The 13,181-nt window shown below is 36.3% G+C and overlaps 1 protein-coding gene across 1 annotated transcript in view; it reads left to right on the top strand.

The window, feature by feature from the left end:
- gask1a (golgi associated kinase 1A) overlaps window positions 1–13,181 on the top strand; it is a 78,130-nt gene that overhangs the window by 49,002 nt on the left and 15,947 nt on the right. The window contains exon 4 of the mRNA XM_030157533.1: window positions 12,256–12,378. Coding sequence (XP_030013393.1) covers window positions 12,256–12,378 — 123 coding nt within the window. The remainder of the gene's footprint in view (window positions 1–12,255; window positions 12,379–13,181) is intronic.

Genomic DNA, 13,181 nt, shown 5'->3' with positions numbered 1-13,181 from the left:
CACTTGGAGAAAAGTAAATGAAAACTACTAGAGCTAACAGATAGAAGATTACTGAGGTGTTCTGGGAGTTCACCCAGCAGCTTTATAGATGAACATAAACCAGTGTTTTTGTCTACGGATGGTTAATGATGTCCAGCCCACTAAGTCTTAGAGAATGCAGTGGTGAGTCAGAGATTTTGCATTAGAAACTAGAAAAGCACTCGGAGAGCGCAGACCTCCACCAAGGCAGATCAGTCGCGCCCCCCCACTCACACCACACCCCCGATCACCACCAAAATGTAGTCATTTGTTCCTTGTGCCAGTATCAACATTTCCTGAAAATTTCATCAAAATCCATCCATAACTTTTTGAGTTATCTTGCTAACAGACAGACTGACAAACACCGATAAAAACATGATAGATAGATAGATAGATAGATAGATAGATAGATAGATAGATAGATAGATAGATAGATAGATAGATAGATAGATAGATAGATAGATAGATAGATAGATAGATAGATAGATAGATAGATAGATAGATAGATAGATAGCACAATGAAAATGGAACAAGAGCAAATACTACACACTATACATAATAAATTAGTTGTATAAAAAGGATCTGGGTGAAAAAACGACCTGGATAATAACTGTAATATTCAGAATGAGAAGGTGAAAAATGACATTTAACCCTTAAAGACCCACAGCTACTTTTGTGTCAGTTCCCAAATGAATTTTCTCTCTATTTAACCTTTCTCAAGTGATTTATCACCATTTATTATAATATTATCTTCTGTATTTTGCAATTTTCTCTGCAAATCATGTATTTTCCTGTGTTTAATTTCCTACATGTAATTTGGATGCTCATGAAAGCTCAGAGTAAATTCAGAGGTTATTATATCAAAACAGAACATAACGTGATGCGCACTTTTAATCCCCCTGAACCAAATGTAGTGTATGATTTTGTTGAAAGTTACGGCCCTATAATTTAGATCAGACTGTCTTTACGTAAATTTGGTGCAGAAATGTCAATGCATTTTTCAGATATTATTAGATAGGTGGGTGGGTGGGTGGGTGGGTGGGTAGGTAGGTAGGTAGGTAGGTAGGTAGGTAGGTAGGTAGGTAGGTAGGTAGGTAGGTAGGTAGGTAGGTAGATAGATAGATAGATAGATAGATAGATAGATAGATAGATAGATAGATAGATAGATAGATAGATAGATAGATAGATAGATAGATAGATTTACCTTATTAATCCCCTAGGGGAAATTCAAAAAATAGAAAATGCGGTCAGCGCTCCACAAACACAGCCGTACCACATCAACATACAATAAATAAATAAATCCAGAGTATAAGTAGCTGTGAATAATTTAGATTAAAAAGAGGTAGACTTAAAAGACAAGATGTGTTTTCTACCTGTCACATAAAAGCATAAAAGCATAAAAACATTAAATCATAGAAATCCACCTGAGGACAGAAGTATTCCTGAGCTTCTACCTCCTATAACCTCCACCGTTCCTTGGCTGAGGTAATAAAACGTAAAGAAGTATGTTAATGCGTTAATTTTGATAACCCTAGTTTTAATATTTGAAAGTAGAAATGCTTTATATAAACCCTATGTCAGTGAAAATCAGGGTCACGTGAAATTCAAATGAGTTCGCCTGAAATTTCTAGTAATTGATAAAAAAAAAACAAAAAAAACTTACTAATGAAAAATATATGGTGAGTTGACAGAGAAAATCCCAGTCCATAAAAGACATGACAAACTGCAGCACTGTGGTTCTGTTTATCTGTCAAATGTTCATTGTGGTCAGTTTCAGATGCTGCAGCTCTTTCATAATTCATAGTTTCAGTTCTTGTTTGTTCAGTATTAATTGTCCTCCTTGTAAATCACAGCTGGACTGACTGGACAGATCCTGACCAAGGAAAATAAAATTCTCCCTTTGTGCAGTAATCTACACCTGGATTTACTGCCTCTGTCCACAATAATATACATTATATAGACTAAATGTCATCTAAAATTAATGTTTATTTGCAACATAGTATAGCAAACTATTACATGATCAAAAACAAATTAATTTTAGCAAAAAAAAAAAGTCTCAGTTTTCAGTGTCTGGGGTCGCCAGAACTTGTGATGTTAAAATGGGGTCACGAGCCAAAAAAGGTTGAGAACCAGCGCACTACGAGGTACACAGTTGAGTTAAAAACGATCTCTTGTAATTACAACTGCAGTCTTATTCAATCAAATCTAATGATAATTCTGCTCAACATCACTTCATCAGCAACAGAAACATGTGAAGTCACACATTTAATCAGACACGTTGTGAAGGGATGTTTGTGTTGGATGTTCACAACTAAAACGGTTAAATTTAGCTTTGGCAGAATCGCACAATGCTGACACTTGACGTAGTACAACTAGTCTGTCAGGTGTCGTGTTCCTCCATGTATGAGATAAGAAAGAAAAAATCTGATTTATCGCAGTGAAAAACACAAATGATGCTCATATAGAGTTTTTACATCTGGGGAATAATTTATGACACAACAATATTCACTAACACTTTAAGTATTAAGTTAAATCAGCAGTTCTCAGTCTTTTTCTGTCCGTCCCCCCTATGGAAGACGAAAAATCACTAGCCCCCCCCCCAACCCCAGCAACATTGTAACAGTGGTGCAATTATACGTTTTATTGAAAGAAACGTCAATATTATAACAATACTTTTTGCTTTTCCATGAATAATTTGTTGTTCAAATTAACAGTAACTTAAATTTATATTTTTATTTTATTTTTATTTATTTTTTAATAAATTTTTGCTTGAACAATACAAATAAACTCAACAAGACTGCTCCAAGACAATATTTTTCCAAATAAAAATTGGAAATGCGCAATTATCTGACAACTATGACAATAAAGTTACTTTTTTTAGAACAACAAACAAATTTTGGTAATGAAGATGAACATTTTAACAATATCAGTGGCTGCAGTGAGCCTGTTTCCATTGCACATCTCAGAACATTAAAGTGCAAACTGTACAAATTGTGCAAAAACAGAAACATTCCACTTTTTTGTTTTCCAGTCCAGTCCTTGTCCACTCTCCAAACCTAAAATCTCGGTCTAGTCTAGTGACAGATCACCATGGCAGTAAATGTGTTTGTTGTACGTCCCTAAAATGAGTGCAGGGTGCTCCAACACTAAAATATTAGTTCCACCTGATACATGTTTGAACCTGAAGGAGAAAAAAAAAAAAACAAACAACCACCCGGGAGAGATCCCATGCCCCCCCAGCACGCCTTCACGCCCCCCCTGGGGGGCCCACCCCACACTTTGAGAAACACTGAGTTAAATTAACATATGTATTAATACCCTATTGGCTGTTTATTTTTTTATAAAGCAGTAATTACCACTTTATTTTTAATGATCATTAACATATTTGCCATTAATATCCTAAACGATGCATATTAACAGTAAATATGAAAGTAATCTGTTGTATGTGAACTATACTTAATATGTTTTCCTCAATTATAACAATATCACTTCATGAATATTATATTATTTGGTGAGAAAAAACAAAACTACATGTCCTTACAGTCTCCAAATGACCATTTCCTTTTGTGAAGACCTTCCTTCCTGTTACAAAACATTATTAAATTTCTTTTTTTTTTTTTCTACAGATGCCAGTGCCTTCTCATGCACAACTGTTCACTGTGCATGTGTTGAAACGTTACCATCATTTGTTTTGTTTTTTTAATGTAATAATCCTTTGTGCATGTCTTTGGATGGTGGGAGGAAGCCGGAGTACCCGGAGAGAACCCACGCAGACACGGGGAGAACATGCAAACTCCACACAGAAAGGTCCCACCCACACAGAAAGGTCCCTATGTAGCTGGGATAGGCTCCAAGCGACCCCCGTGACCCTAGTGAGGATAAAGCGGGTTCAGAAAATGAATGAATGAATCCTTTGTGCAAAGTGCTTTTTTTCTTCTTTTTTCATCTAATATATGGAGAAACAAAGTAATAACCTGACAGACTAGTTGAAATACATTGAAATTCAATTAATTTGTCAAGTCTAAATTTAATGGGTTCAACTGTGAACGCACTGTCGCTTGTTCACAACCTGTCAGACTGAATTTTGGATTATATATTTATTTATCCATATGTAATTATCTCAAGATACGTAGATATTGGGACACATTGAATTCAGGTGCTATGAAACCATAAATACTACAATAAATAACACTGCAATAAACATCTGTATTTCATCTATAGGGTTTATTTTGTCATGTATGTCATGATTTTCTTTATCTTTGCAATTGTTTTAAATGTTCTACCTCTAGATTTCTGAAATAAAATTATACATATGGAGAAAAATCAGAATAAGGTTAAGAATTTTCCTTAAACATGAGGAGATCTGGGAGCTTGTATGAGTAAATAATATAATCTCCATTTTCTTTTTTATCATTATAATTATTTTTTCTGTCTGTGTTTGTTTCATTCTTTGTCAGGACTGAAGGCTCGGATAGGGGAGGATAAATACTGTATCATAAAGCTATCCATTTATTTGTATTTGAGAGGAATGATTGCAAAGGGATTTACGTCTCTGTACTGAATAAAAAGTATCAGACCATGATTGATGAAAAACAGCAGAAATAAGACTCAAGTTGTAAAAACCATCAATATTTTTCAACTCTTTTGTCTCGAACTGAACCAAACCTTCATTTAATATGCACATAACGGATGTGAGCGCCCACGCTGCAGGAATTTAACCCATAAAGACCCAAACAGCCACTGGCAACCAGAAGCATCTACTGATCTAAAATGTTGAATAACTTCTGATCCACTAATCCTATCAATACATGTTAATAATTGGTGTAAAATACAGTTTCTCATCTTTTCATGGTCATCAGATATGACCCATTTGGACGTTCACAGGCTCCGTACTGAATGTGGAAACACCGTCAGCTTCTCCAACATTGATTCACCAGTAAAACCCATGGAGTTGGATCAATGACATATATATATATATATATAGAGAGAGAGAGAGAGAGGCTTGTTTTTATGTTCAGTCAATGATAGATTTGCTGGAAAAGTCACTTTTTCTTCAGTTTAATCTGAGCTTTTATGAACATCTGCATCAGGGCTGTCAAACTCACTTAAGATCAGGGGTTACATTCAGCCCAATATGATCTCAAATGGGCCGGATTAGTGAAATAATAACAGTGGAAAAAGTAAAATTACATTATGAAAATGTTTACATATAAAAAGTGTCCTTAAAAAATCTGAATTACATGAACAACCTGAAATGTATTAAGAAAAATAAGTGCAACTTTAGCAATATTATGTCTCAGTTTATCATTTACACATATGCATTACTACTTACAGATCATGGTGGATCTACAAATACACAAAACATTTAGTAACAAACAGAATATTGTTAAAATTACACTGGTCAACAACAAATTTATTGTTTAAGTTTTTTGAGCTGATTTAGGATAATTTTGGTGCTGAATCCAAAAATCACATTCATTTTGCTCAATCAGGTCAACTTTCTGAACTATGCTACATATTGGCTTTTGAACCTTTTTGCTTACATTTATGGGCATTTTCACATCATATGATACAAAATTCTTTCATATTTCTTGCAATAAACGAGTTGTGAAGATTTTACTTTTGCCAATTTATGATTAATGTTTTTTTTAATATTACAGGTGAATGAAATGGCTTCGACTAGAAGATCTTGCAAAAATAAGCCTGACGTATTCTGCTCCATCTGCGGTGAATACACCATTGTACCTAACAGGAATCAAGTCACAAGTTTCATAAAGTGTGCTTACCAAATTTTATTTTGGTATTAATTATTATATTTTGTGAGAAGATCAAATTTTTCAAAATCAAATTAGCAAAAAAAACCCTGACCTGATGGAGACAAACAGATGTCATTTTTGGATTTGGCGGTGCAAAATGGTCTGAATTCAGTTGAAAAAACCTAGACAACTTGCAAAAAAACATTTTTTTGTAACCCAGTGTTATATTTACTTCTATTAAGACATTTCAGCTTGTTCATATTTGTTCAAGTTATTTACATTTTCTGTGAAAGTATCATTTGTGAATGTAAATACTTTCATGTAATTTTACTTTTTACACTAAAATAAAGAGGAAAATTTGGAGTTGTCATTATTCGTAGGTTATTATGATGGTATTTTCCTGGTCTGACCCACTGTAGGTCATACTGGTCTGTATGTGTAATCTGAACTTAAGTGTTTGTTAATATCTTAAATGTAATTTTTGCATTCTACAAATTCATCCCAGGGGCCAGACTGGACCCTTTGGTGGACTGGTTTTGGCCCACAGGCCGTATGTTTGACACCTGTGATCTACTTTATCAGTGAATTAAATACAGAAAAATACAACTGGAAAAAATTATTAGACAATCAAGTCATCAAAAACAATGATTATGCATTTAAGTACTAACTCCTGTGTGTATCATGTAACTAAAACAGACAGAAAAGAAAACATGGAATGAATAAAAGCACTTTTTGTCAGTACAATGCCATAGATACTGATGTAAGAACTGAAGTGACGTTAGTTATTATCAAGAAAACATGTTAAATGGATAGATATCAGCTCTGAAATTAAACTACTATGAGCTATTTTTGTTGTTATCATTATATTTGTCCAAACAAGTGGACCTTTAGTTGTGTTATGGAAAAATAATACTCTACTAATTCATCTTCAATAAAGAAGGGTTAGTTCAAGCGTTCAGTGTCAAAGAAATCACTTTATTCGGAGCTCCACAGAACGAGATATCACTCAGACAAAAGACTGAGACGGTCTGAACCCAAAAATACACATTACAATGTAGTCTTCTGTCTCCCATGAGAAAATTATGATGTGTGGAAAGTGTTTTGGTTAGTGTCAGGAACTTAGAGATAAGACCCCTGTGAGAAATGTTGGTTTGGCCTTCTACTGTGGACGCAACACAAAAGAGGTCAAAACTGCTCTATAATACACAGTGACATGAATAGATCTGAAATAGAGTTAGAAGCCTATATGATATATGAAATATATGAAAATATATATGAATACATATGGATATAAGTAATTTTGCCATTACAGTTGTACCAGGCATTAAAATGAACAAGAAAATGGAAGAAAACAAGGGTGGTCTAATAATTTTTTCCATGACTGTACATAATTCTCTGTGGAAAAAAAAGCAAAATATAGAGGATGATGTTATAATAAATGACGATAAATCACTTAAGAAAGGTTAAACAGAGAGAAAAAATCATTTGGGAACTGACATAAAAGTAGCACTGGGTCTTTATGGGTTAATTCCAAAGTGTGTTTTCAGTCCGCTGACCGATGATTTATAAGCCGTATTAAAAATCTCCAGAGCAGGCGTTATGTTGGTGGAATTTTCCCAAACCTCAGCCACATCCTGGTGTTTTTCACAACTGTCTTTTCACATTTTTGGCAGCGTCCAGGTGGCGTTTGGAGAAGTCTGGGTTTTAGATTCTGGTTGTAATTTTCAGCTCCTCCGGTCCTTAAAGCCTTTAAAATTGTCCTCTCATGTATGACTTGATATTTATCTGATTCCACGTCGGCAGAGACACTAATGTCAGCCTGGGTTTCATCTATTTTCTGCACATAGCTGCATGGGATTATCCGCCCCGCTCGGAGCCAGAAGCAGATTACAGAATGGGCTGATAAGACAACACTGGCACTGGTTCTGCCTGTTTAAACAAGATTTACAGTGGAGATCACTGCACACTAATCAAACCAGTCTGTGGGTTTGAAGACATGTTTCTGATCTGTATATTGAATTGTGTCGTCAAAAAAAAAAAAGTGGTGCAAGTTTAGATGGAGATGAGAGAGATGAAGAAGAAGTAGGAGCGGGTGGGAGTTGGACTCAGATAAAATAGCAGCGCTCCTTCACATGCAGAAAACCTAACCTCTAGCCTACATAGACTCTTGTTTGTCTTTGTTTTTTATTCATTTGTTCTTAGAAGATGTTAGATCAGAATTTCATACACCCACTCAACAAACATGCTAACATATTTTTTACAGTAACATTTGGTTTGTTGGGACCTGATCTTTTTAATTCATGAACATTATTTTTATAATTCTGGTAGTTATGTAATTGAGAATATTTGATTTGAGGTTTTTTTGGGGGGTTTTTTTTGGTTTTGGTTTTTTAACTTGTCTTGTCCAGCATCCTAACAGCAGAATGGTAGTCTGGCTCCTTTTGGTGCTGAACAAATTTGCTTTGCCAAGGGAAACTTCATAAAGTATATGAAGCTCCCCTTGATAATCTGCTGTCTTTATTATGAGTTTTGTTGAACCATATTTCGATGCCGGACCTGACATGGGGGGGTGGGGGCAAGAAAGGAGAAGGTGGTGAAGACCCTCACAAGAAAATATCAACAATACAAACAATAACAACTATGGAGATAATTATAATGGTAACAATAACTAGAACCAGAACTGCACTCAGAGAGCGCAGACCTCTGCCAAGACAGATCTGCTTCTCGCGCATGCATGTTTGCGTGTTTGTTTGTTTGTTTGTTAGCAAGATAACTCAAAAAGCCCCCCTGTTGAGCCGCATTATGTAATGAATTCCCATTATGTAATAAAAGTTCAAAATGTAACAAGAATGTCACGTCATCTTGTAATTAAGCCGCACTATGTAATAAACTGACGCATTTTGTAATAAACTACGTCGACGCATTATATAGTAAATTTTTACACATTATGTAGTAAGTTATTACAGTTTGAGAAATTTATTACAAAATGCACTTGACACATTTTTATTTTTTAAAAAATGTAATAACATGGTTCATTATGTAATAACAATCCAAATTAATATAATTTCAGAGCAATTTAGAAGAAATTAATCACAGGAGCTACAGGTAATGGAATCAGAACTTTAACCACAGTTTAAAGATTAATTTAGCACATTGTTATTCTATTGCCGTGTCAGTTGTATCTGATACAGTATCTTATGATCTTGGAAATGAACCATGTTATTACATTTTCCTGAAAATAAAAATGTGTCAAGTGCATTTTGTAATAAATTTCTCAAATTGTAATAACTTACTATATAATGCGAAAAAATATACTACATAATGCACTGAGGTAGTTTATTACAAAATGTGTCAGTTTATTACATAATGCGGCTTTATTACAAGATTACGTGACATTCTTATTATATTTTGAACTTTTATTACATAATGGGAATTTATTACATAATGCGGCTCAACACCCCCCACCCCTGATCACCACCAAAATGTAATAATTTCTTCCTTGTGCCAGTATCAACATTTCCTGAAAATTTCCTGAAAATCCCTCCATAACTTTTTGAGTTATCTTGCTAACAAACAAACAAACACGCACACACGCAAACACACAAAGCAAAGTGATCACAATACCTCCTGGTGGAGGTAATAAACTGGGCAGAAGAGAAAGGAAAAAACAGAACACAAACAAACAAACAAACAAAATTACAATAAAATAAAATACATAAGACCTCATTGAGAATATTTGTGAAGTTACACTATATCCCTGGTCCTCGACAGCCACTATCCTTCAGGTTTTAGACGTATCCCTCTAACAGCACACCTGATTCAAATGATAATCCTATCATCAAGCTCTGCAGAAGCCTGATAACGACTGGCAGGCATGCTGGAAGAGGGCAACATCTTATATGGACAAAAGTATGTGGACATGTTGAAATCAGGTGTTTCTTTTCTAACAGGGGTCTGGGATAAAAAACAATAATGACAAATATCATAATAGAGTTTTATATTGGGATAAATATCATTGTATTAGTTTTGTTTAAATTGTTATCTTTGCTTCTAAAATGCAAGATAGTTTTTACTTAAAGGGGTCATATTTTGCTAAACCCACTTTTATTAGTCTTTGGTTCATTTATTTGTGTATTTGGATGCTAACAGTTCAAAAAGTTTGAATTTGAACCCTCCAGGTGCTGCAAAGCTAGCTTTAAATTCATTTTGGTAAAAATCGAGTGGATTTCTACAACCTGTTTTAATTCCTGCTTAATTTGTTACGTTTACAACTAGTTACATCACGACATTTGCACATATAAGGTCAAGACTTCCGACAAACATTTCTCAACATAATTGTTTGTCAGCAGCAGCGGTTGTAGTAAAACTGAAAATATGTCCAAACTTTGAGCCGATTACCTAAAATGTTCAGTTGTTGGTTGTATTAATGAACTCAAGTGGCTGAACTGGACAGAGCACACAGTCAACAACCTGGAGGGGGCGGGGTCATGTACATTTAAAGGGCCAGCGCTCAGAATGGCCTTTCTAGTGTCATTACTCAGAAATATGGTTGAAGATGGACCTATGGAGTTGAATGAATGAAGAATTCAGACCCAAGCAGAGCATTTACAGTTTATGTAGACCACAGGGAAATGTTTGAAAATGCATAATTCCGTTTAAAAAAGCTAAATATCACTCCTTTAATTCCTTTCAACATAGATTTCTTTTTTAATGCATGACTATGATTTTAAATGTTCTACCTCTAAATTTCTTAGTGAGGCTGCGTTCAGACTGCAGACATCCATCCATTTTCTTCTGCTTTATCCGGGGCTGGGTCGCGGGGTCTAAAGCAGGGATGCCCAGACTTCCCTCTCCCCAGACTCCTCCTCCAGCTCTTCCGGGGGGAACCCGAGGCGTTCCCAGGCCAGACCACAGACATAATCTCTCCAACGTGTCCTGGGTCTTCCCTGAGGTCTCCTCCCGGTGGGACATGCCCGGAACACCTCCCCAGGGAGGCGTCCAGGAGGCATCCGAAACAGATGCCCGAGCCACCTCAGCTGGCCCCTCTCGACGCGGAGGAGCAGCGGCTCTACTCCAAGCTCCTCCCTGGTGACTGAGCTCCTCCCCCTATCCCTAAGGGTGCGCCCAGCCACCCTGCGGAGGAAACTCATTTCGACCGCTTGTATCTGGGATCTGGTCCTTTCGGTCATGACCCAAAGCTCATGACCATAGGTGAGGGTAGGAACGTAGATTGACCCGTAAATCGAAAGCTTCGCCTCTCGGCTCAGCTCCTTCTTCACCACAACCAACCGGTACAGCGACTGCATCACTGCAGACGCTGCACCGATCCGTCTGTCAGTCTCACGCTCCATCCTTCCCTCACTCGTTAACAAGACCCCGAGATACTTAAACTCCTCCACTTGGGGCAAAGACTCCCCACCGACCAGAGGGCAGACCAGACTGCAGACAAATGTGGCTCAAATCAGAATATTTTTACCCATATGTGACCTGTATCCAATCTGTTTAAGACAGTTTGAACAGCGCTTTCATATGTGGTCCTAAATCTGATATGTATCTGATATTTTGTAATGTAACTTCAGTCTGAAAAGCCAGGTCGCATTTATACAACCTTTACGTCATTGAAATGCGACTAACGTCACAATTCTGCGTCCCAGGAGTGTTACTTCTGTAAACACAGTGCGTGCCTGCGTGGTCACGTATTATGTCAGGACCTCTTTTGCGCATGCAATTCACTTTAGGGTCGCATTCAGTTCAGACTCAAAACTGATAGAAGTCGCATTTAATGTGTAATATGAACGAGCAAACAAAAAAATCGGATTTCACCAAAAAATCTGAATTGTGCATCAAGACCTGCTGCCTGAACGTAGTCTTAGTTAGTTAGTCAGTTAGTTAGTCAGTTAAACTTTAAGGAAATATTGATGTTCATAAACTACATGGACAAAAATATTGGGACACATCATGTCTACAGCTGTAAGACGTCCTGTTCATGATGATTTGAGATAAAAACATTAATATTTCCTTTGTTTAATGGGAGATTTTTCTTCCAAAGTGAGATGTGAAGAAAGTAAATGGTTAGTTGTGGTAGAAAATTATCATTTACAGTCACAGTATGAAAAATATTGTAGAAATTTAGCAGTAGAACATTTAAAATCATAGTCATGGATAAAAAAAAAAAAATCAGTGTTAAGAGAAATTAAGTAAAAAATGTCTATGAAGCAAAGATAATTGAAATAAAATTAAGTACTGCAAAAATTATTTACCACAATATGAAACTATTTTATGACATTTATCATTATTGTTTTGTATACCAGACCACTGTTAAAACAGAAACACCTGAATTCAACGTGTCCCAATACTTTTGTCCATATAGTGTATTTTATGCAGCTGCGTTGTGTCGTTTATATACGCTGTGCTAGAAACATTTCAGTGAATAAATGAATGGTAAATGCTCATTTTTGGTGTTATCTGTGTGTTGGTGCAGGTGAATGACCGTCTGGATCGGTACTGCTGTGGTTTCAGACCCGACCCTTCAGAACCCTGTGTGGAGAACCTGCTGAACACCAAATGTGGGAACACCAAAGACCTGCTGCTGGTCCACATCCTGGTACTGATCAACTCCGCTGCCTCCTCCACGCACTGAACATGACACATTCTCAGAAATGATTTATGTCCTCAAGCGCAGCAAAGCCTTTTCTTTTTATTTGCATTGAACGTATTCATTTTCATAAATTCCTCCTCGTCTCAAAGGTCAGATTTGCTGATTTGTGTCTTGACTGAAGTGTCTATGAAAGAATAATGCGACCTCTTCTCCCGTGACAGATTGTTGCGTAGTTTCAGAGCTTTAAATGTCATTGTTTACTGTAAAATATTCATTCAACAAATGTGTGAAAATATGGAAAACAAAGAGCAGCCCGGTCGCTCTGTTTGGTGTTTTGTTGCTTACATTTCTTCCATGGCAACACAGGAGAACGGGTCTAAATTTAACATGCATCATACAAAAGAACCATTACCATGCTCCCACTGGTTTTGATGTGTGTGTTTTCAGAGCGACTGCAGCGAATGAGATCTCAGACGTGCAGATGTTTTGCATGTTGACATGATTGTTTCACAGGATTTGGGCAGAACGTAGAAATAGACCCGTTAGATGTGTTTGTGGAAGGAAATTACAGCAGAGGTGCGCAACAGTCTGATGTAATTCCACAGTTTCTGAAAAATCCTGACTGAAAATCTTGCTTTTATGTGTTCGTCATATGTTGTTTGGGTTGATGATTGATATGTGATATATGATTCCAAGTTAATTTTGATAATATACTTAACCCATAAAGACCCAAACAGCCACTGGTCACCAAAACCATCTACTGATCTCAACTTTTAATTACTTCTGAACCCCTAGATTTATTAATACGT

Source organism: Sphaeramia orbicularis, chromosome 16 (assembly GCF_902148855.1).
Source record: "Sphaeramia orbicularis chromosome 16, fSphaOr1.1, whole genome shotgun sequence".
Taxonomy (NCBI): Eukaryota; Metazoa; Chordata; class Actinopteri; order Kurtiformes; family Apogonidae; genus Sphaeramia; species Sphaeramia orbicularis.
The sequence above is the reverse complement of the archived record's forward strand: the minus strand, read 5'-3'. Positions and strand labels throughout refer to the sequence as shown.